Consider the following 24154-nt stretch of genomic DNA (forward strand, 5'->3'; position numbering starts at 1 on the left):
AGTACACAGGTAGCTTGTTATATAATTTGCAGCATTCTTTACTGTTGAAAAGACAGTTGTAAACAGTTATTGCCCATGAACAGAAACATTACAATGGCAAATTCACTTAAAGGAAAACTGCAGTTTAATATAACAGTTCAAACCATTACAGCCAGTCCGTCAGCCTCACAGCTTTGCCTTCAACTCCCCTTTTTCTCCCCTTGCTTGTGCCTTGCTCCATCCAGACTCACTAGATCATGTTGCTACTCCCCTCCTCCCAATATCACTAAAATCTGACCTTCACATTCTGCCCTCTACTGCTAAATCATTGCTGAGAGCTTTGGTCATTGTTTGACTACTGTAACTGTATTCAAAATGCTACTGCAGTAGTTTTCCTTCTTTAGTTCCTTCATTAGCTTCCTGTCTCACTGCATCAAATTCAGATACTTCCTCTTGACCTTGTAGGTTCTTTGTAACTCTACCTCACCTACAGTTCTGCTCCTCTTTCTTCTTAAGCCCCCTCTTCTTTCTACATGCCTCTGTATCCTAAAAAACTTTTGGCATCTCTTCTCAGCTTCATGCCTTTTTATGCACCTTCTGCTTGGAATGGTTTCCCAGTTCCTGTGTGCAACACCCTCTCTGCAATTCTCTCCTTTAAAACCCACTTTTAAATGAAGCCTTCCTACATTATGCCCATGTCTGATGTCTCTGGCTATCATGCATCTGAACTGTACATTTCTGAGTTAGACTTTTACTTCTTCAGTGCAAGGAGATGGTTTTGTACATATTTTGAAAACAGTTGTAGTAGGTACATTTATGATCTAATAATTGCAAAGAGTAAATTGTAAATTTCTGCTGATTATCAGATATAAAATAAATGCCAAAAGAAAGGTCCTATTCTGATAGTTTGATTACAAATGCTGTACAATATTGAAATGTTAGAAAAAATTGGGAGACTTTCAGTGTTGTTCTGATGTACCTTCTTTTATTTTTTAGATTGTTGTTGTTTTAACAGTGGCTACGTTTCCCTGAGCAGCTGTTGTGAGTTCTGCAAAGTCATTGAAGGCAGAGGAACAATACAATATTAAAGGGATAACAATGTATCAATAAAAAAACATTTTTATCAGATTTTTTTAAAAACAGAATTTAACTAGCCCAATAAAAAAATAAGATTGTAAAAGCCTTTTGGAAAATATGAGACTGTCCTTTGTGTCATAAGCAGGAGATAGGAGAATAGTGATGGGGAAATGAAGAGCTATCTTTTTGGGACTTGCAAATGCCAGTTTGAGGGTAGTCCCTAAACTGCTGGTGGGAGAGGGAATGTGTGACAGTTTTGAATATAGTGTGGGACACTGATACTCTACGCTGAGTGCATTGATCTGTACTTTACTTCCTTCATGCAGCACTCAAAGAAAAATTAGAATATTTTTCTTCTAGCCTTCTCTTTGAAAAGATCCAACTGCCATGTTAACAACAAGGAGTCTGGAGGCACCTTAAAGACTAACAGATTTATTTGGGCATAAGCTTTCATGGATAAAAAACCCATATGCATCTGAAGAAGTAGGTTTTTTACCCACGAAAGCTTATGCCCAAATAAATCTGTTAGTCTTTAAGGTGCCACCGGACTTCTCGTTGGTTTTGTGGATACAGACTAACATGGCTACCCCTCTGATACTAACTTCCATGATTTCTCCCTTCCCCTGACAACTACATGTGTGAAGGGAAGATAGTCCACTGTCTGCCCCTTCTGTTGCTGGGGTGGGAGAGTAAGTAGAGGATAGAGGACTCTGGGATGGGACATGAAAATGCACATTTAGAATCCCTTTGGGAGGGAACAGGTCTGTTCTGTGCAGAGGCAAATGGAGTGAGGTGGTGAAGGATTGGTTGTTAGATCTCCCAGCTGCCAATTATGGATTAGAGTCCAGCTGCTGCAGACAATGCCTATACAGTACAAAAAAGCTTTGCAAGTACAAAAAGTAAGATCAAATGGTCAGTTCTGCTGTTTTTAGACATCCCATTAGTACCAATGCAATAGCTGTTCCCAGCGGAGGCTCCTGGCAACCTTAAAAAATGTTCTATATTTTTGTTACATATTTTTGATTATATACAAAAGCCCTGTTTAGTGAAAGCTTAAGAAGAAACCTGACATTTTCTAAACTAGCCTGCTTCTCAAAATCAAATTAAAGTTAAAACAATCCGATACTGGGTAATGCCACTGTGCTTGTGCCCAGTGGCCAAATACAGTGCATGCTATTGGCTGAAACCTGTGGCATTTACCAAAGTACCCAAATTAACCAGTCTGCCCTTTCCCAGTGAGCCCCAATTAATGAATCTGAAATCTTCTGTGGATCTAATGATACAGAGTAATTTGCATTGTGGGGATTTACCCCTTGCTCCCCAAATAAACCTGACATGGTCTCTTCTGAAAAAAGGTGGGTTACGGTGGGTGAAGCAGGGGTTCTAGTGCTGGGAAATAAGTTTTGATTCCACATAGTGTCTTATTTACTTATTTATTTAGAGTGGTGCCTAATGCACTTCCCATTTAAAGAAACGGACTCCAGACCCTGGAAGCTCACAATTTACGCCACACCAGAGATCAGAGCAGTCGGGAGTAAACAGTGTTTCTTAAATCAGTCCCCTCTTCCTTGCCTTTCCTATTCTGGGAGTGACTATGCCTCAGCATGTGAAATATCTAGCCGGGGTGTGTTGGTGGGTGGCATCTGTGGCCTGTCTCTTGTCCGATGTTCCTCCTCCTCCACCTCTTCTTCAGCTGGTCCCCGAATCCTGACGAGCTCCTTCTCATGCTCTTCTGGCTCACTAAAACATTATCCAGAGATAGATAGAGATGTTAGCTCATTTTAATTAACTTACATTTTGAATATTTTTCACCGCTGGGACAGAGGTGGCTTTGCAGGCCACCTGGGAATGTTCTCTGGACTTCAGTTTGAGAACTGCTGACCCACACTGCTTCTTGCTGGGGCTGGAGCAGCTGTGAACGGCCTTCTCCCATTTCCTACAGCACTTGTTTAGAGAGGCAAAGACTGGAATATCTGTGAGCTCTCCACAGCATTCCCTACAGGAGCAGTGACCCTTTCCTCATTTTTGGATTGAAGAGTATGAGCAGCTAGGGTGACTCAGACCCCCAAGAACACAAATTGCAGAGGCTGGGGAGAAATGAGGTAACGGATCTGAATTTCAGATACCTACAGGTGGTTCCTTATTGGTTCCTTAGGCTTGTTAGCTCAGTCCTGCACCCTGTATGGTGCTTAGGGGACATCGTGCACCAACGATCACAAAGGAGCCCCTAAGAGCAGAACCAGTATGGTAAAGGAGAACTAAGAGCCAAACTGCAGTGGCAAAGATGGGAGTGCACAATGCCTTCTCCTCTCCTGGGTTATGTTGTTCACCTTTGCAATCGATAAAACCTATGCATCATCAGCTAATTTTCCACCTCATTGTCCCTCTCCACCAGCCGTCGTGCATCGATGCTGCAGAGAGAAGATGAGAGCGCATTCTACCTCTCACAAAGTCCCTCACATAGTCCACCTACTCTTCTGGGGAAAGGCACTCACGTCATCTCATAGTCCTTGTCATTGCTGCCCCGGCAGCAGCAGCAGTAGGCCAAAATCCCAATGACAATGATTGCAGCAACTATACCACCAATGACTCCAGCATAGAGGGCAATGTTCATGGATGCTATGGAGGAAAAGACCAAACACAGTCACAGCAGGGTTGACAAAACAAACCTGCATGCATTGAAATGACTTCAAATCAGGTCAGATTCACACCCATCAGAGACCAAACCCCACCACTCTTCTGGGAGTCCCAGACACTTACTGATGGATCTGGACATCCTTTTAGTTGTAGCAACTGTTCTTAACTCTGCACTGAACCAACGGGTAGCAGGGATAGGTCCATGGGAGTGATTGATTCGACAGAGATGGAGACAGACCTGGGGGATCTGAACACCTCCATACTCTGATCAAGTTCAGATCTTAACTTTGTGTCTCAGGCCCATATCTAATTAGATACAGCCTTAGTATTATTCCCTATTACAGACTGGTCTAAATATGAGCACTTCAAGCAGGACAGTGGAATTCATTTTGGAGATCTGAAACAGGGCTGTTCTTGGAGGGGTAGGGGTACACTCATCTTCAGTCCCTTGCCTACATTTAGTCTGTGAATACATTTCCCTCCCCTCCCCCATTGCCCCACCCATCCAAGCAGCCAGTAGCATCTTACGAGGTACAATGGAGACTGTCATGTTGCAGAACTCTTGTCCAACGCTGTTTGTGACAGTGCAAATGTAAAAGCCGGAGGTGTCTGCAGAGATGTTCTTCAGAGTTACCTGTTGTCCTGGTGCAAAATACAAACCCAAAATATAAAAGAATTTGTAGAGGATTAGGTAAAGGAAGGGACTGGGGAAAGGAGCCCTTCACATCTAAATTGCCCCTTCAAATCCAGCCCAAGTTGGAATGACCAAAAGTTGTTACAGTTTTTGACTGGTTTTGTGACTTGTGTGAAATTAGTTTGGCCTCCACATGGTTCTTGGTGGGAGACATAAGGAAGGCTAAATAGAAACGTGCCTTTGGCTACTGGCAATACATTTGTTCAGCTGTTTTCAGCACTGCAATTATGGGTGGGGCTGTGGGCGAGTGAATGTTCAGCAAAGGTTTGTCTTGCTCTTTTATACATGGCCAGCAGCCTTGTATGCTTTGTCACAAAAGTTATCACTGTCAGGAGGAGTATGGCAGCTGAGAGCAGCTGGCTCAGAGAAATGGCCGTTTGAAGAGCTAACACACTAGTCTTATAACAGTTTTTCAACCCAGCAGCTTTCAGGATGTCACAATGCCATAATTATTTGCCAGTAAAGGGAACTAGTGGGGAACGATGGTCTGGTAGTAATGCAAAGGTAGATCAGGCTGTATAAACAATCCATGGGGAGAAATCATGTATTTGGCAGGGTGTGCTATGAGGCTGCACGTCCCCTCCCCTGAGCTAGTGGAGCTCAGTACTATGAATTAGAGCTTATCATTTCCTCTATATAAACTTAGTTGTACTCAGGTTGTTTCCCTTTTTACACCTAAATGGCAACTCAGTTTTTTTCTCTGATGGCCCCTGTCAACCATCTGTTTTTAAAATGGGCTTGGTAACTATATTTAAGCACATCATCTGGCACCACAGCTCTCACATACATGTTCTTTTCACAGAGCCATAGATTCCAGGGCCAGAAGGGACCATTTACTCTGACCTCCTGCATAACACAGGCCAGAGAATTTCCCCAACATAATTTCTAGAGCAGATCTTACAGAAAAACATCCAGTCTTAATTTAAAAATTGTCAGTGATGAAGAATCCACCATGACCCTTGGTAAATTATTCCAATGGTTAATTATTCTAAGTGTTACATTCAGACTGAAAATAAGATGTATTTTTGTCTAGCTTCAACTTCCAGCTATTGGATCATGTTATATCTTTCTTTGCAAGACTGAAGAGCTCATTATTAAATATTTTTTCCCCATGTAGGTTTACAGACTGTAATCAAGTCACCCCTTAACCTTCTCTTTGTTAAGCTAAATAGACTCAAAGAGCTCAGGTTTCAGAGTAGCAGCCGTGTTAATCTGTATTCACAAAAAGAAAAGGAGTACTTGTGGCACCTTAGAGACTAACAAATTTATTTGAGCTACAGCTCACTTCATCGGATGCATTCAGTGGAATTCAAAGAGCTCAATCACTATAAGGCATGTTTTCTAATCCTTTAATCATTCTCATGACTTGTCTCTGAACCCTTTCCAGTTTATCAACATCCTTCTTGAATTGAGGGCACCAGAACTGGACACAGTATTCCAGAAGCAGTCGCACCAGTGGGAAACAGAGCAAAATAACCTCTCCACTCCTACTTGAGATTTGCTGTTTATGCATTTAAGGATCGTATTAGCCTTTTTGGCCCTAGCAGCATACTGAGAGCTCATGTTTAGCTGATTATCCACCACAAACCCCAAAGTTTTTTGAGTCCTGCTTCCCAGGATAGAATCCCTCATCCTGCAAGTATGACTTACGTTCTTTGTTCCTAAATGTATCTGTTTATAGTTAGCCATATTAAAATTCATATTGTTTGCTTGCACCCAGTTTACCAAATGATCCAGATCACTCTGAATTAGTGACCTGTCTTCTTCATTATTTACCTCTCCTGTCCAACTTTTGTGTCATCTCCAAACTTTATCAGTGATGACTTAGTTTTCTCCCGGGCCCTTTTCTCAGTGTCCCTGCCTAGGCTGTCATTTTTTTGGCATCACAATGTTTACAGCTTTCAACGCTATAGTGCAGTGCTGCGTTGTAACCCCCAAAATGAATAGAGTAGAGAATAAATGTCCTATGAGTCAGGCCCTTCATTTCCAGCTTTTACCAATTTTTTTTTAACCTAAACATTTGTGGGTTTTACAAAATCCATTATTTGTTTTTTACCAAAAAAAATTTCACCCAATTTTAAAAGTGCCAGAACTCCCTGGACTCAGCTTTCTGCTCTAAAAGGAGAGATCACGGCTTGATTACCTGCCATTTCTCCTTCCAGAGAAGAGCCATGACCCAAGCGCTGGTGTCAGAGCAGATAAAAATCTATTTTTTTTAACTTTTTAAAAAATGTATTTTTTTAATTTGGATTTTGTTTTTGTTTAAAAGTTTTTTTTTAAAGGCTACTTTTCTATTTAAAGAAAGAATTGTAGGAAAACATCTTAGCTTTTGAGCTTATCTTAGCTTTTATAAATGTGGCACAGTAGATCATGCGCTTTATTAAGAGCTTGTTTTGTTTAATAAAAATACATTTTATATGCAGTTGTGCATTTAAATAAATTCCAGTTACTATCCTAATGCAACTTGACACAGATCATGAACAAAAAGTTAATTATCTAATAAATTACAGTGGAATATATCATTCACCATTTTCTAACATACTAAAATGTACAATTAATAAGAATTAATCTGAGTTTTAGAACATAATGGTTTCTTGAAAGGTTCAGACAAACAAACCAGGAACAGACAGTCAGGTTTACCCCAATATTTACCCAGAAAACTGAACTTAATTTTACTGCACTGTTTTTAATTTTTTGTAATAAACACTGATAAATCCCTGGGAAAATTTAAACATCTGTAAATAAATAGCCTGCCCTATGAGCCAAGTTGGAAAGATGTAGGGCAGATAAGAAAAACAGGAATTGTCCCACCATTGTGAGAATGGATAGATTCCAAGGAAATTCCACATACCCTGCAGCATTACCCCAACACCCACATTCCAGCAGCTCCTGGCTACGGCTACCCTGACAGCCCTACTCCTTTTGTAGCCTCCCAGCATCAGCCCTAAATCCCAGAGGGAGAAATTCCATCTGCACCCTTAATGGACAGCATTTCCCTGAAAATCAGTACCAAATGCAAGGAGACTAGAACAAACTCCTGCCCCTGGGGAGGAGAATAATGCAGGCAGAAAAGTTCAGAGAGGTCTGATCTCTTTAGGAAAATACATTGTGGTAGCGAAGACAAAAGCGGCCGTGTCTGAGGCAGGGGCACCACCCAGTGGCCAGTCAAGTGAACAAGAGATTCCATGTGGATTTTCTCCTTGGTATTAGCTCAAGCAATTTTCAGAGAGTAAAATGTGAGTGCCCTACCTAGCTAGGATCATATTCAGCTCCCCCACCACAGCACTGGATCTGAAACCACGACTGGCAGGTTGAAACACAGAACCACTCTCCATTGTGGAGCTGGTCAAGAAATACACGGCAGCTTCTGGCAATAACACCTAAGGGTCTGTTATACACTGCTATCTCTTGCTGACTGACTGCATGTGAGAGACTACTGCACCCCCATCTCCTTTAGAGACATCCCTCCCTGCTCCCACTTCTCAGGAGCTTAACCACTCGCTTAACCACTCCTTTTGTTCTGACCCTATTTTAAAATAAAGTGACTATCGTGCTAGAGACAGTTACTGTCCTGACAGCCTCCATCCCACCCGCTCTCAGCCCTGAGCTGGTGGTTACCTCTCGGAGTGGAAAAGTTTGGCCTCCATGGCCAGTTTTTCCATAGCCTCACTCCTGTAAGCATCAATAAGGGGGCCAATTAGTGTCAATTGTGGCAGGGTATAGACGGGTTCACTAAGAGAAATTGCCATGGGCAGGGGGGACTGTGTGAAATACTTTGCTGGTTACAAATGGTCATTAGGAAATAATTACTTTGGTTGGCTCTCGACTGGGCTTGAATCGGTGACCTAGAGGTGAAAGTATCACTGCCCGTCGCTGCTCCAGACAGCCACCCAGATACTCACAGGTGGGTCTCACCCTAGGAGGATAACCTTTTAAAGTCCTGTTTTGTTAAAGGACATTCTCAGAAGGCCTAAATGCACTGTGAATCCTCAATCCAAAATGTTTCAACTCCCAAACTGCAGGAAGTACCATGGCCTGGCCTCCTTGCATCTCACGTACCTGATGCTGACACCAGTGGTCGGGGCTGGTTCAGTATGCTGAAGCTTTGCCAGGTATACTCAGGTTTTGGAGACCCCTGTTGAGAGTTGCAGGTCAGGTTGATGGTCTGTCCGTATTCTGATGTCCCTATGACTTTACACTCCGGCTTGGATGGAGCCACTAGAGGCAAAGAAGGGAGAATGGCCTAAGCAGATGCAGTGTGGCACAGTTATACAGAGAGGTCTGCTGAGATTTCTTTCTATACATCTCTGCAATCCATCTTCTGCAGCTGTGTTTTTTCCTCCCAGGCCGGAACTGGTCTCTCTCATACCATTTTCTTACAAAAATTAGAACAAATTCTGGCCTCTCCCACTGCTTTGTTACCCTTTGTCCTTCCCTCCCACATCCACCCAAGTTCAGGAGTTAATCATAAGATGTTTGGACATATACGTTACTTCCCCTCCACCATCATCAAAGGATAACCTACCCTTGGTGTACAGCATAGTATAGTGATGTGCATGATGCGGATGGCGTATGCTTTCTTCTGAAATATCTGGCATTGGCTCTCTCTTATTGCTGTGGAGCATTGGATCAGTGCTAACTGAGGGGGTAGAGTACTCCCACCAACATCACTTCCTGCTTGTTGCATAGTGCTGTCTGTCACTGAGGTGCAGCACTAACTCAGGGGGTAGAAAAGAAAAGGAGTACTTGTGGCACCTTAGAGACTAACAAATTTATTTGAGCATAAGCTTTCGTGAGTTACAGCTCACTTCATCGGATGCATTCCGATGGGGGTAGAGTGGCTTACCAAGGACCAAAAGATCTATCTCTGCAGAGGCCCTGGGGAGATCTGTGCGCACTTGGACGGTGCATCTGTAAGTTCCATTGTCTGCCATGGTCACCCCCCGGAGGGTGATGCTGACATCTGTGACTGTACTGCCAGGGAATTGCAGACGGCCTTCGTAACCCTGGCCATAGTGCTCATAGCCATCAAAATACCTTGTGACAGCATCTTTCTGTAATAGAGAAAGGGACACCAAACAGCAAACTTATTTTCTGCTATGTGTGTCCTCAAGCTAACACTACAGACTGGCACATTCTAAGAGGAGTAGGAACTGGAAAAAAGCAGATGGCCTACCCTTCCCTAGTGTCTTAAAGATACCCTCATATCCTGTGCCCCAGAGGCCAAGGAGAATTCCTGGAGACTTTCATCCCCATATCCTGCAGGGCCCTCTTCACCCCTCCCCCCCAACATACTGGGGCAAAGAAGAGTCCCATAGTTCCCTGAAGGCCACTTAAATCCATCCCTCCCCTCCACCCCGAGGCTACAAAGATCCCTTCCTGCTCCTTTCCCACAATCCTCCAGTAGTCTGGGAGAACCATGGAGGCCCATTTGCTTGCCTGTGGTCACACAATGAGTGTCTGTGGCAGAGTCAGGATGACAACCAAGACCTCAACCCCGGTCTCTTGACAAAAAGAGCCCAGAAGGCCCCCTCCATCACAGATCAAAAAGAGACCTGAGACCCTTTGATATCCGCATTTACGTCATCCCCAATACGCTCTCATGCAACTCATGATTTACCTCCTGAGATATTTTTCTCCAGGCAATGAAGTCTGCGCTGCTGGTGGCAGCAGAGGTCTGGAATTCACATGGGAGGGTGGTGTTAGTTCCTTGTGCTACCTTTACTTCCTTGACACGTGTGTTCACAGTGAGTGCCTGGGCAGTCACCAGAACTAAAGAGAGACACACAAAAAACAAACAAATACGGTCAATCTCCCCCATCAGAGAAATGCTTCTCTTGGTACTAAGGAGGGACCTGCACTCAACCAGGGTAGATTGGGCCCTACCATGACTGGGTATCATATGAGTCTGCACTGTACCATCTCTGGCTGCCTGAGAATGGGTAGAGTGTGTGTCTTCCTCTCTGTCCGCACAGCACAGAGCACACAGGCAACTGTCAATCAATCTAATGAATCGTGCTCCAGAGGCTGGGTCTTATTTCTACACCTTCTCTTCTGAAGAGTCCTTCTGTGGAGTAGGTCTTCCTCCAAGCAGCAGTCCTCAATGACCTGACCCAAGTCTCCAAAGCTAGTACTACTGCAAAAACAAATCCCAGACCCACAAGTGGCTGTGCCATGGGGAAACTATCAGACAAGGGGAAAGTGGCTGGCAGGTATTCTGGAGGGGCTGGTCCAGAGTTGCTGTTGTTTGGCTGCCTTACTTTGCATTTCCGGACCTTGTCGTGTTTGCATTCCTTGTAAACTGAACCTTAGCAGTGAATTTCAGGGGTCTGTATGTTAGTTTTGGGGACAAAGACCATGTTCTTGGGATATTTCCCCCTCTGAAGTTACTGAGAGCAACCTTAACTCCCCTTAAACCCAGCTTTGTGTCTGGATTAATTCCCAGAGTGGGTTCCCCATCATCAGTTTATCACACCTCAGGCTCTCATTCCCCAGTGGTTGGTTTAGATAATCCCACAGGATTTCCTTGGAAATCCCAGGGGGTGGATCCCTAGGTGTACTGTTTCCCCAGGGGTTAGTTAAATTAGCTGAAGTATGGATGTCCCATGGTATAAGCAACTGGTTGTGCATTCCTGGGAGTTATCCAGTATGGAGAATCTGTGATAGGTAAGGTGAGCAGTTTGAGGCTAGAGAATCTGCTCCAGGATATCAGAGCAGGAGCTTGATTTGCAGTCAGAGCTGTTTCCCCATGTCCTCCCTTCCCCTCAGTCCCCCACCAGACTCGACTTTCCCTGTTAGTGCAGTGCTTAAACAAGCAGCAGTAATGTTCAGTTGTGCTTATTGTAGGGAGGGGAGAGCAGGTTTGGGTAAATGAGAACTAATCCAAGCCCTGACATGGAAATCCCTTTTCCAGGTGCAAAAAAAAAAGTCCTTATCCACATCCACCCACCACCACCTCCCCAGTCACTACAATCATGAACCTTAGCTCCCTTCCTGAAGCACCAGCGGATCCTACATGGGATGTGGTGGTGGGGCTCAGCATCATCTTGGCTGGGTCACACAGCTACTCCCTTTTACCCAGGGGCTGCTCTGCAGTGACTTCATGCTATGCTTACAGGGGAAGCCTCAATGCATATCAGATCATTCCTTCTCCTGCAAAAACCACAGGGAAAGATCTCATGTCCCCTGGGGTTCCCAGACTCATAACATGCACTATGATGCCCCATACAGGGGAAACCCTTGAATAATAGTGGGGCTCAGACACGAGAGAGGGAGTGCAGACCCAACAGCAGGCCAGTTGCCTGAGGAGATGGGTGGGGGAACACTGGCCATCTTCCTGTACTGAAGTACTTACTTCAGACTTTAATGGGGGCGGGGCGGGAGGGTAGCTGAAGGTTGCAGAAGGGAGGGGCCTTTCCTGTGGTTTGGTGAAGCAGCCACATGATGGGTTTTTTGTAATGCTGTGTCTCCTGAGCACAAAATCATGCCACTCTGGTCAAAACTGAGCTCTCTCCAGAGCACAATGTAGGGGTCTTGGATATGGAGGCCTCGTTCTGTTTTACACTCAGTTCTCCATGACCTTTGTGTTCCCAGGAAGCTGTGTATTTTAAAACACCTGCTTTGTTCTGCATAGTTCTGTGTTGTTGTTTTTTTTATGGCATCGCTGAGTAATTAGAGGAGAGAAGGAATGAGATCGAAACCAGACTACCTCACCTAAGCGTGCAGGAGGGGCAGAGGCACTCCCAGTGTAGAGGCAGGCTCCCTTCAGGAACAGGATGAAAAGGGACAGTGCCAAGGCTAGTGAACGGCTGTGCTGTCGCAGAGCATATGGGGAGGGGCGGGGGGGAAGAGGATAGTGAAGAGCTGTGCCATCCCAGAGTGCCAGGGTGGTCACGTGGTGGGGAGGAGGGGAGTTGGTGGTTGAGATGCAGTGCAGGAGAGCCAGCTCTGGGACCTGTCTCAGACCATGACTACACTATGGGCTCGGCAACGGCACAGCTGCAATGCTACAGCTGTGCCACTGTAGCACCATAGTGTAGATGCTTCCTACAGTGACAGAAGGGGTTTTTATATCAATGTAGGTAATCCACATCGCTGAGTGGTCTTCCATCAATTTAGCTCCATCCTCACTGGGGATTAGGTCAAATTAACTACAGCACTCGGGTATGAATTTTTCACACTCCTCAGCGACATAGATAGGTTGATCTGTATTTTAAGTGCAGATTAGGGCTGAGTTACATCCCTGCTACTTATGTCAGACCTTCAGATTAGTCGCATGAGTGAATTTAATGCATGGGATAGAGAGACGGCAAGGCAAATTTCTCCTTGTGATGAGCTGTATAGACTCCATCCAGGGGTTGGTGAGGAGAGGGTTAGCACGTGCTCCCAAAGGTGAAGAAAGGCCACACCTGCCTGCCCTAAGTGCAGGGACGTCATGAGGAAAGTAAGGCCGGGACCTGTTATGATGAGTTAGGTAAAGGCCTGCAGGATACATGCACATGCTGTGGATAGACAGGAATAGCTAGTTTTGGGAGACATTTCCTCTCTGAGAGGCAGCAGCAATGGCAAAGTCTGGGAAATCCCTGTCCAATGGACTCTGCCTTTGACTGTACATAGCTCTCTTCTTTGGTTCAGCTCACACCCTTCTCTCTGTCACTCACTCCTGATAGACCTTCTTCTGAAGAAAGCATCCCTCTAGACTCGGACCTTCCCAATGAAATGGCCTGTGTGACTGGAGTCCCAGTGTGTCCTCTCTCCCTTAGGGTCACTGCAATGGAGAGTTTGACACTGGGTCACCCCTGCTTTGCTTCTCCTGCTGCCTGGCAGGCACCCCCCTACCCAGCACCTTCCGAACCAGTAATCCAATAATAATAATGATTGCCTAGGAAGTTGCCGGTTACTTGGCTTTTCCCTCCTCTCTCCTACTGCTGCTCCTGCTCTTCTCACCCCTTCCATCACCTCCCTAATAAAAGCAGAATAAATAGTGAGGAAAGGAGGGCTGATGGCTAGAGTAGAGAACAATCAGGACTCCTGGGCTCTGTCACTGACTTCTTGTGCGAATTTGGGTAAATCACTGAGCATTTCTATGCCTGTGTCGCCATCTGTAAAATGGGGGTGATGCTCCCTTCCCACACAGGGGGATTCATTCGTTCATAGCTTTGAAGTGCTCTGAGAGCCTCAGAAGGAAGGTGATCTAGTAGGGCAAAGTATTTTTGTTATTACTTTATTGCAGCTGCCACCCGCACGTTAGCTGCTATGGGTCACCTAGGATAACAGCACTGTGTACATGAGGCCAGAGCTGGCTCTGCCCATCCTTTCTACCTTTCACCCCTCACACATACACACACAGAAAGCCATTGGCTTGCTTTGTGTGGGTAGGCAGAGTCCCTCCCTCCTCTCCAGAAGCATGAGCAGTATCTTGACTCTCCCAGGAAGCACCTGCAGTGCCCCCAATGGTTTCTGGTAGAACAGGTTATTCTTACTCCTTTGTCACTCCTCAGAAACTGGTTCTACCGGGCTAGGGTTCACCAACAGATCATTCACCCAACCCCCAGAGAGAGAGAGAGAGAGAGTGCCCAACCCCAGGCACTCACAGCTATTCCTCAGAGTCCAGCCAATGCCAAACCTCTACTGCAGGTTTTTATTCTTTTCAAAAACATTATCAGTTCAGAGTTGCAAAGGTGCCAAACCAAACCCCACACGTAGCAGAAGCAGCCAGTAATAGGAGAGCTGCATGTCACTGTGAAGAATTGCTCTAATATGCCTGGCACTGCCATGCAAAGGGCTGGTCTCTTTGGTGCCCTCTCGCTTATTTCCTACATCTTTAGTCTGATTGTTTGACTGGCTCATAATCCAGTTTTTCACTGGAGAATAATGACTCCCCACTACATATCCTTCTGGTTCTTTGAATCTCTGTTTAGTTATATCTGGTGATACCACTAATGGTGTTTCCTTCCCCCTCGAGTCACCAGCGCTTTCAATGGGGTCGTCTATTCAGCAGTGGTGCAGGGCTGGGAGATGCTTTTTGTCACCAAACAGCTTAGCTAGTTAAAAACAGGTGGCGTGTCCAAAATCAATTTTTTTGGAGGGGGAACTGAACCCTTTTAAATCCAACTGAAGGGAGAAGGGCCTTAAAATCCAATTAAACTCAGGGGGGAAATAGCATATAATATTGATAAAGAGACATTGTCAATAGGCTTTAAACCCTAGATTTAGATTTTGTTCTGACATAGAAATGCTGTTTATCAATTTTTTAAAAGAAATTATTGAAAAGACCTCTCCTCACCTCCCCCCCTGCACCCCCTTCAATATACCCCCTTTTTCCCCCCCCGCCTTGCAGTACTGGGAATGCAGCAAAAAAAACGGAAAATAAAAGTGACTTTTTTACTTCTACTGACAACGCTGAATTAATGGTAAATGGCATAGAAACAGAACAAAGGGTGAAAAGCTAATTAGATTATAAAAGTTCTTTCTGTTTTAATCACCTCAGGTGTCATTAGTGACAGGTTTAAGAACATTTTTGCAAAGAAAATCTGAGTAGAAGGGTGACAATGTTCCTTTGTTTCCTTACTGAGCACTTGTCTAGCACTCCAGCCACTGTACATTTTTTTTTTTTACTAACAACCCTTGGAAACATTCATGTAGACCCATCTACAAAAGTAACTCCCAGCCCAGCAGAAACAAAATTTCCTCCCTCCCTCTCCCCAACCATCCATACCCTGTGTGATAATCTCTTTCAAACATCTCACATCAAATGGAACTAACAAATAGGACAAAATGTGAAGCTACTCTAGCTGCATAAATCCAACCAAAGTTTACATAATTGCAAAGAAAACACTGCTCATATCACCTTGAAATAGAATGAGCTGACAGACTCTTCTAAGAAATACACCTGTACCTCAGAACTCAATGCAGTGTAAATACACTGTTTTCATACATGACAATTTCCTTGGGCTACCCCTCACCCCTGTCTGTCTGCAGTATCCACCCATTATCTTTACTTAGATTGCCTATTATCTTTATTCAGATTGCAAACTCCCTGGGGCAGGAATTGTCTCTTTGTTATTTGTTTGTATAGTGGAGAGAGATGGAGGCACAGTGGAGCCTTGGCCTCTAAGTGCTACTGCAGTACAAATAAATAATAATAATAAATAAAGTGCCAGAGATGAGCCCATCTTGCAAAATTTGAATCTGAACGCTCCCAAAGTTTGGACCTAGCATTTTCTTTAGAGACTGTCTATACTACTGTGCAGGGGCCTGAATCCTCTCTTGGTTATGCTGCACCATTCTTGGCTTCAACAATCTCTTCCAAAATCTCTCCCATTCCACTGTTTTAATAATTGTGTTAAAAGGCATGGCCTATACTCAGCCCAAATGGCCCTGTCTATTATTAGAGAGGCAGGTGGGTGAAGCAATATCTTTATTGGACCAAAAAAGAAAAGGAGTACTTGTGGCACCTTAGAGACTAACAAATCTCTAAGGTGCCACAAGTACTCCTTTTCTTTTTTGCGAATACAGACTAACACGACTGCTACTCTGAAACCGTTTATTGGACCAACTTCTCTTGGTGAATGAGACTGCTTACACAGAGCTTTTCTTCAGGTCTGGCCTGAAGAAGACCCGAAGAAGAGTTCTGTGTAAGTTCAAAAATCTGTCTCTTTCAGCAGCAGAAGTTGGCCCGGTAAAAGATATTCCTCATCCCCATTGTCTCTCTAATTTCCCGGGACCAACTGGTCTACAACTACACTGCGAACAACCTGTTTATCATTTCAGCCCCTGGCAAAGGGTGCAAGGTATGTCACTAAAGAGAGAGACAAAGTTCCTGCTCCAAACAGCTTTAGGTCTCTAGAATCACCCATGACATAAGAGGTGGGGGGGAGAACAAATAGAAGGGGAATAGTCTGGGATGGGGTAAAACAGGTTATATCAATAAGATCAGCCAGTGATTCAGTCTGTGCCCACTTCTTGAGGAATACAGTTTTTGTAATTCCACTGTACAGTATTAAATACAAATTCCCATCTCTCAGACTTCACGGAAGAAGTGAGATTTTTCAGAGGGGTTTAAGTAAGGCAGGGGTGGCATCTAGGTGAGTGGTAGAGAGTGTTCTATGCCTAGGCTGGCATGGAAAAAAGGCACAGAGATATTTGTGTGAGGAAACAAAGGCAGGTCAAGTCTGGTGTCATTGGCAGAGTGGGCTATACAGGGGGAAATGAGAAGGCAGAGGATCAGAGAGGTGGGCCAAGGCTCTTGGAGTTAAAAGCAAGGACAAGCAGTTTGATTTATAGATGTTGGCAGATCTGTATCTTGGGTTCGAAACATACAGTGTAGAGAGTAGAAGCTAAGGACTTTCCCCCTTTGAATTCTAGGGACAAAGGATATACAATATCTATGGAAACCATTTTAAATTGGTTTTAAAAATTTTTGCCATCATGATACAAAACTCCATTCCTTTTCTGTCCCTGAAATTGCAGAGAGACTTCTGGAGTTGCCTGTGAGTCTCAACACTGTAGTATGGAGGCATTATCACTGTACCTGCCAGGCTAAGATTTGTTCTAAACAAAGGACACTGACATAGAAATGGCTGCAATATTTACCTGTGTAACATTCACCTCTCTCCAGTCTCCACCCATCCCCTGTAGAACACAACCAAAACAGCACTCACCCACACTCAAAATGAACAGCTGAGATCCCTTTGTAGGTCTCATGGTCTCTCCTTATCCTCCGTACAGAGTATTTCCCGGTAGGATTGCTCGGTAGCTGAATTATTTTAATTAATGGAGTAAGGCAAACAGGGCAGCCTCACAGTTGTAGTTTGGACTCACTTCCCCAATCCTTTTTCACTTCCTCTTTCTCACTCTGCCCATCTTCCCCACTCCCTTCAGCTAGATTGACAAACTAATTCACTACTAGAGATAGAAATCTCTTGCCTGAGGGAAGCTGCTGTATGTTATGAACTTGTCCTACCCTCTCAGATAAATAAACCATCTTTCCTGGTCTCTGCTGATTGATAGGTATACAAAGGAAATGACAAGTTAATCCAAAGGGCTGGGTAAAAGTGCACACAAGAGAGCAGTTAGAGCTATATGTACATTGACAAATAACCATGGCAGATAAAAATGGATTAATTTTTAAAAAACCCTTTTTATTGTATTAATTTTTAATTTACATTAGACTTTTATTTAAATCAAATACTTTTCATTTAAATTAAATATATATTTATTTTCAAAAATAAATTATTTAAATTTAAAATTATGGCAGATATGTTCAGACCTAAATTTACTGTAATCTGTTAATTTCAATTATGTAAAAATAATATTCAAGTAGTACATACTTGCTGCTGAAATTTTAAAGAAAGTCAAACCATTGAACTGGTGGAAATCACTGACTAAGCACCTGGAAGTAGACTTTGTTGAAGTGCTAAGCCAGCTTTTGACAGCAGTAGCCTTTTCTGCAGTTGCAGAGAGAATGTTTTTTTTCTTCATTTCAGTTTATTCAGTTAGTTCAGTTCACTTCAGTTCAGTTATTAGTCTATTCAAAGTTAAGCTACCAGTTGGAAGCTGAACAAGCTGGGAAGTTTTTTTACTCTTCTAATTGATTCATAAAATTAAGGTATGAGAGGATGAGGTCTACTGCCTCCAAAATCTGGAAGGACATCATGACCAGAAACAATCAGTTCAATTTACTAACTACAAATAATACTTCCCTTGTTTAATAAATCAGTTAGTTTTAAATGCAAAACTGGTTTTGATTAACTGACTTTTTTCTTATATATCCTAGTTTTATTTAACTAATAAAAAGTTTAAAATGCTGTTTCTGTGCATTTTTAATTGAATTCCAATTTCCAGCCAAATGCAGCTTGACACAAAGCACAAGCAAAAAATGAATCATCATTCAGTAAATAAGAAACATATTCATCATTTTCTAACATCATAAAAAGGTAAAAATTAAGAATCTGAATAAACATATGTTGAGCTTTATAATTGCTTAAATACATGTGTATAAATAGAGTGTCATCCTGGTTAGCCAGAAAAAAGTACCAAATTTAGTGTAAAGGCTGTATTTAGTTGCAAATCAACCTATTACCTGGGAATGTAGAGGTTCCATTGGGGCCAGAGCTGGTTTATGTGCTTCTCGGCAGTGTTTCTCAAATGAGGCCACCATGGCCACATGCGGCCACCAGAGGCTTTTCTTGCGGCCACTGCCTCCTCAGCTGTGATTGACGGGGGATGGGGGCAGCAAAGCAGCAGCTCGTCCCCCAGGGCTGCCTGCCGGGATTGGTCCCTCCATTCTGGAGCGAACACTGTAGGATCAGGCAACCAGTGTGAGTTCCCCACCTTCACAGGTGCGGTGGGGCTCAGGCTTCAGGCTTCTGCCCTGGGGTGATGGGCGGCAGGCTCTGGCCAAGTGGCAGTGGGCTCTGTCCTCCAGCTGCAGGGTTTTGGGCTCCATCCCTGGACTCATCCCGCACCATCACTTGAACCCCAACTGCCTGCTCCAGCCCCCCATTACTCCTGGCCCCCCTGCCTCCTTACCCACCTCCTCATCCACGGCTTAATTTGTCCCCCAGCATGCTAGGGCTGAGTACGTTTGCTGTGAAAAGTGATATTAAGAAATATACAAATAACACTTTTCACAGGAGCAGACCTAATAACTAACAATCTAAAAAAAAAAATCAAAACATGCAAAGCACCTTATTTTTGTTTCTATTCTGCTTAGGTCCAGTAAAGAATAGAGACAACTATACATTATTTTTATTACTGAGTCTGCAAAAAAACCCTACATACATAAATTACAATGATCTGGACTTATATATGTGGATATTTATTTGTTTTTCCTAAAGTTAATTAAGTATTTTAGGAAAAATTCTCAGAGCAGCCACCAGCAAGCCACCGCACTCTGAGGCCACCAAAAATATGTTGTGAGAACTCATGAAGGGATTGGATATGGAGGTTTTCTTGTTAAGCATAAGGAGAAGGGAAACTGCCATTCACCCCCCTCTGAGCCCTAATGGAGAGGAGGCCATTCTGTTACCACAGAGTTCCCAGTCAGCATGAACAGCTGATCATACACTGCACTGCAGCAAGGCACTAGGGAGTGCACCAGCATTTCAGACTGCCCTGGGTGGAGCCCCCAGTTGCCAGGGGGCTCCCCGCTGGTGGAATTTTGGCTGTTCTCTGGGCTTCTTCTGTGAGAGGAAAATCCAAGCAAGAAAATATCAGGAGTTTCAGGCCCCAGCATGGGAAGAGTTAAAAGTTTGACGAACTGCTGTCTATGAGGCACTGAATTCCTTTCCCATGCGACCCAGCAGCCAGTGTGGGGCAGACCCTATATTTAGAAAGCTGCTAAAGGTTTGGTGCTGACAGTTGTCCTGCCCCTTAGAGAAGAAGTCGCAGAGAGAGAGGAAGGGTGGCTGATCTCTTGCTCTAGCTGTGTCCCCTGCCAACTTTCCTGCCCCATCCACTGGGCTCCCTTGCTAAGCCTAAGACGGGGAGTGACCATTCTGCTGTCAGGAGAGCTCCGGACACAGACGGTAAGTGCCATTTCCTCACGTCTTTGCTTCTCATCTCACCGACTCCATGAGCAGCAGCAATGTCAGCCCGTGTTTATGGGACATGGCTGCGCTGATATCTGAGACCAGCTGCCAAGGGATATCTGAGCCCTTGGGGCTGGAATGGGACAGACACTCCCTGAGCGAGAGCCAGAAGTCACTCTGTGAAGCTTGAGGAACTGGCTGCTGCTTCTCCAGGTTCCCAACCAAATAATATCACCCCCCCCCCCCCCGACACACACACTCCACTGCACACTGGCAGAGGTTGGTATCGTGGGTTCATGGCAAAGGCCTCCTGAGGATGAGTCCTGGGTTTTAAAGTTGGTCAGAATCAAGGGTTTGGCCTTGATCCTTTGCAGTGTTTGGTTATGAGGAGGGTAGGCCTCATAGTCCCCACCCTCATTTTCTTCAGTCTCCATATCCAGCCCCCCATAGTTAGCTGGATGAGGCTCCTTCTAGTGCAGTGGCCTTCAAACTTTTTACCTCCCCTCCTCCCTCCCGCCCCCCAGAGCCAGGGCCATGCCTCAGGGGGTGGAGGGGGGAGAGAAGACGTGGTGAGGGATAAGGAGGCTGAGCCTGGGGCCACAGCTGGGGGCGGGAGCAGAGCCTCAGCAGGGGGCCAAGGCCAGCAGCCAGGGCACTGGGCATGGGGCCGGCAGCCAGGGCCGGGGCCAGGAGAAGAGCTGGATTGTGCTCCCTCCTTGCCCCTCTGTGGGGCATGGACCAGGCCCCAGCCATGCCCCACCCCCGAACATTCTTCCACACCCCCTGAGGGGGCACGCCCCACAGTTCAGGTACCTCTGTTCTAGTGTCTATTAACAGGGCTGAGCTGTGTGGAAGGAGATAGAGTTTCTGCACAACCACCAAGGCCCTTCCTCCTTCCTGGCTCCCATACCTCTTTGCTCTTTGCACAGTTCCCAGCCCCTGCCGCCAGGAAGGTGTTCATGCCACTTCTGTAATAATGGTCTGCAATACAAAATCATTCTGTTACCACCACTGTGCAGGGCACGGGGAATGTCCTGCCTCCAGCCTGCCCAGCCTAGGGGTTGCCACCTCTGAGGTACAAAAAAGCAGGACATCCAGGATGATCCTGAGCCCAAAAAAATGCATAGCTGGAAGTGTGTGCAGAGCACTCTTACAGATTTCCTGGGACAGCTACCTCACAAAAGGATGATCCTGGGAAAATTTGGACAGGTAGGAGCCAACGCCTCGCCTAAAGGGGTTTTCCCAAATGCAGCACTTATGCTTGTTGTATTCTTATTTCCCTCTCCCTGCCATCTCCCCACCTCCAGCAGATCCTCAGAGCTGGCCATGGCAAGCGGCAAGGACTCAGACAGCGAGCAGGTGGTACCAGACGAAGAGGATAGGCCAGACGTGAAGGCAGTGCAGGCCCGCTACCTCTGCAGCCCCTCCCCCAGCCAGTGAGTGTATTTGCCACAGGGGCTGCCACGGCTTCCTGACTGCATGTAACAAATTGCTTCTTCTTCTTCCCCTACCCCACACATACCCATCCTACTCAGATCAAGAACATAGCCTCAGGCTTCCCTCTCCTCTAAGAGGCAGGGATTTAGAATAGCAGCATAGCCCATACCGGGTGGCAGGGGGAGACGCTGTGGGGATGGAGCTCATGAGTTATTTATCCCATTCATTCATCTTAGATCACACACACACACACGCACACATGCACACACACAAAAAAGCATTAGGAGGAAGCATTATTGCTTTCCCACTCCTTATACTCTCTCTCCTCCTGTTAATTTGCAAAATTCAGATTGGCTTTCAAAATCCAGGTATATTGGGACCCAGGATTTTGATTCATCCCATTTTTTGGATTGGCAAACCCCATGTGTGGATTTTAACCCCTCAGAGATTGAGGCTTTTTGAATTTTGGGTTTTGGTTCAGGCCTATCTCTCACAGGAGGGCTGGGAACCAGGCAGGAGGATGCCACTTACAGGGCAGCAAAAGTTGGGCTTCTGCCAGTTTTGAGGTGTCTTTTAGTCAAAATAAGTGTGATGATATTTTTTTTTTTTTTTTTTTTTTTTTTAGTGCCTGCTTCCTAATGCAAAATGCCTGACAGGATTTCCCAGAAACTTTCAAATTGCACTTGGGGCAGGAAATTGGGAGCAATAGAAAGATTCTGTCAAAAAGGAGATATTTTGGGGATTGTGGTTGTATGCAAATGGGGAATACGCAGTTTCCATTAACAGCCTTAACCATGAGGTATGCTACCAGCAACAGCTAGAATGTTTGCTTCATTTTATTGTATTCATTAAAAAAAATGGCCCATGCAATTTTCTGGGCTCATGTGCAATATAATCATGTAGGAATATCGCCTAATCACCACGTCTTTCTACTCACCTGATCAGACATTCAGACTGAACAGAATCACCTCCCTCACCTATTATCTTTTCTGCCACCAGTACCAAATACCACAGTTAAAGTTGCAGAGACACTTCCATTCAAACGGCTACAAGCTGCCCTCCCAGGATCAGGGCTTGTAAACCGCTGGTGCACCTGTAACCCACACACCTCCTGGTTGTGGTGTTCTGTCCCATCTAATGGCACCGAGACCACATGGGGAAAGGGCAGTAGTTGGAGGAACTGGATGGGGGTTTTCAGGAGGAGGATGTCCAAGGAGCTGTTCAAGTGGTGGCAGCAGCACAGAAACTCCTGCGGCCTACTGGCAGTAGCTCAGGACCATCACAACTCCCCCTTGAAGCCAGCACTAGGAGCAGTACTCACACAAAAAGTGTGCTCATCTCAGCACTTGAGGTACCTGCACACCCCTGTGAGGGACTCCAGTGCAGTCACTTTATGGTTTGGTTTTGTTGAGATATGTGACGGGGTGGACTAGGCCCAGCAGCTCCCTGTTGGAGGCCTCAGGGCCCTGCCATACCCCATCCCAGAGAAGAGAAGTGGCCTAGAGTTGGCTGTAGGGAAAGAAGACAATCAAAGGGGCTGCAGGAGTGGCCAATCAGGCACCAGGAGGGCTACATAAAAAGGAGCTGCAGAGATAGAGTTTGTCAGTCAGTTGCTGCCTGGAGCTGGCAGAGAGAGAACAGAGTTCATGGCTGGATGAAAGAGCAGCAGGACCACAGACAACTCAGTGCAGGCAGGGACTAGCAGAGCTAAGAAGGAGTTCCTGGCTGGCTGCTGGGACTGAGAAAGGTCTGAGGCCAGGGAGGGCTGCAAGAAGACAGTGTCTCCAGGGAGGAAGCCCTGAGGGTTTGTCCCCATACCAGGGCTGGGAGAAGGTAAAGACTGTATACCCCAGAAGGGGTTTGTTCTCTTCCACCTACAGACAGCGTGTGTAACTTGTCCAGAGGGCTGAGTCACTGAAGATCTGCCTGAGAAACCATTATCCAAGGAGAGGGTGCTTGTTTTACCCTGTTCCACAAACTGAGTGACTGCAGGCATGCACTTGATCAAGGGGGCCACTCGCGTGAGGCAGCTAACACTCTGTTACAGCACCACAAACTGAGAGACTGCAAGCACATGCACCCTACCAGGGGAGGCGCTCGCAAGAGGCGGGTGCCAGCCCCATTACAAGATGTTTCAGCAGTGGGTGGTGTTTTGGCAGTGAGTGGAGCTTCACAGTACCACCACTTTTTTTTGTCCAGGCTAACCCCAGCCCAGGCCAAACCAGGGGATTCAACTTGTGCCCCGGGCACCATGCAGGTTAACTTGGAACATTAAAGACTCAACTTATCCAGCAGCAGCAGGAGGAGTTTGGGTCAGCACAGAGGGAGAAGGGGATGTGGTTAGTAATACCAAATGATCCCTCCCCCTACAAACTCCCCAGCCCTAATTGTAAGGAACCATTCCAAGAGGTGACGGGAATTTAATTTTCTTGCCTATCCACTGGGAAATCTGTTCAGAGCCTGGTCTATAATGCAGAGCCATCCCTTCAGCATGGGTCTCTGAGTGCCCCTCTCCCTAGCAGCACAGCTCCCTTTGGAGATGATACTGTTGTCTGTGGCTCCAACAGCCATGCCCCATTCCTCCCTTTCAAACAGACTGCAGGCCTGGACATTCCACCACGCACATGGATTTATTTCCTCAGCAAAAGCTGAGGAAAGCAGTGGGGAGCATGCTTCATGCAGTGGCTACTACCCTGCTCTTCTCCCTCCCTACACCCAGAATCACACTTAGATTTGTGGAGCCTCCTGCAAATCCCTCTTCTGCAGATGTTGTGGGGTTTCCCACCCACTTTTGTTT

General features: G+C 45.5%; 2 protein-coding genes across 3 annotated transcripts in view; one reads left to right on the top strand and one right to left on the bottom strand.

The window, feature by feature from the left end:
- Positions 1–37: 37 nt before the first annotated feature.
- Positions 38–17362, bottom strand: GPA33 (glycoprotein A33). The gene is made up of 7 exons (XM_038421620.2): positions 17050–17362; positions 10008–10159; positions 9234–9441; positions 8447–8605; positions 4222–4335; positions 3552–3675; positions 38–2796 (listed from the first exon to the last, which is right to left on the bottom strand). The coding sequence occupies exons 1-7, from the start codon at positions 17090–17092 to the stop codon at positions 2649–2651; spliced, it is 948 nt and encodes a 315-aa protein (XP_038277548.1). The 5' UTR covers positions 17093–17362; the 3' UTR covers positions 38–2648.
- Positions 17363–19344: 1982 nt separating this feature from the next.
- Positions 19345–24154, top strand: part of STYXL2 (serine/threonine/tyrosine interacting like 2) — a 17743-nt gene continuing 12933 nt past the window's right edge. Inside the window, exons 1-2 of one of the 2 annotated variants that reach the window (XM_038419168.2) lie at positions 19345–19917; positions 21228–21356. In XM_038419168.2, coding sequence (XP_038275096.1) covers positions 21247–21356 — 110 coding nt within the window. In that variant the 5' untranslated portion in view covers positions 19345–19917; positions 21228–21246. The remainder of the gene's footprint in view (positions 19918–21227; positions 21357–24154) is intronic. The other variant, XM_043509993.1, reaches the window with a different exon arrangement.

The sequence above is a fragment of the Dermochelys coriacea genome, chromosome 1, assembly GCF_009764565.3.
Source record: "Dermochelys coriacea isolate rDerCor1 chromosome 1, rDerCor1.pri.v4, whole genome shotgun sequence".
NCBI classification, from domain to species: Eukaryota; Metazoa; Chordata; order Testudines; family Dermochelyidae; genus Dermochelys; species Dermochelys coriacea.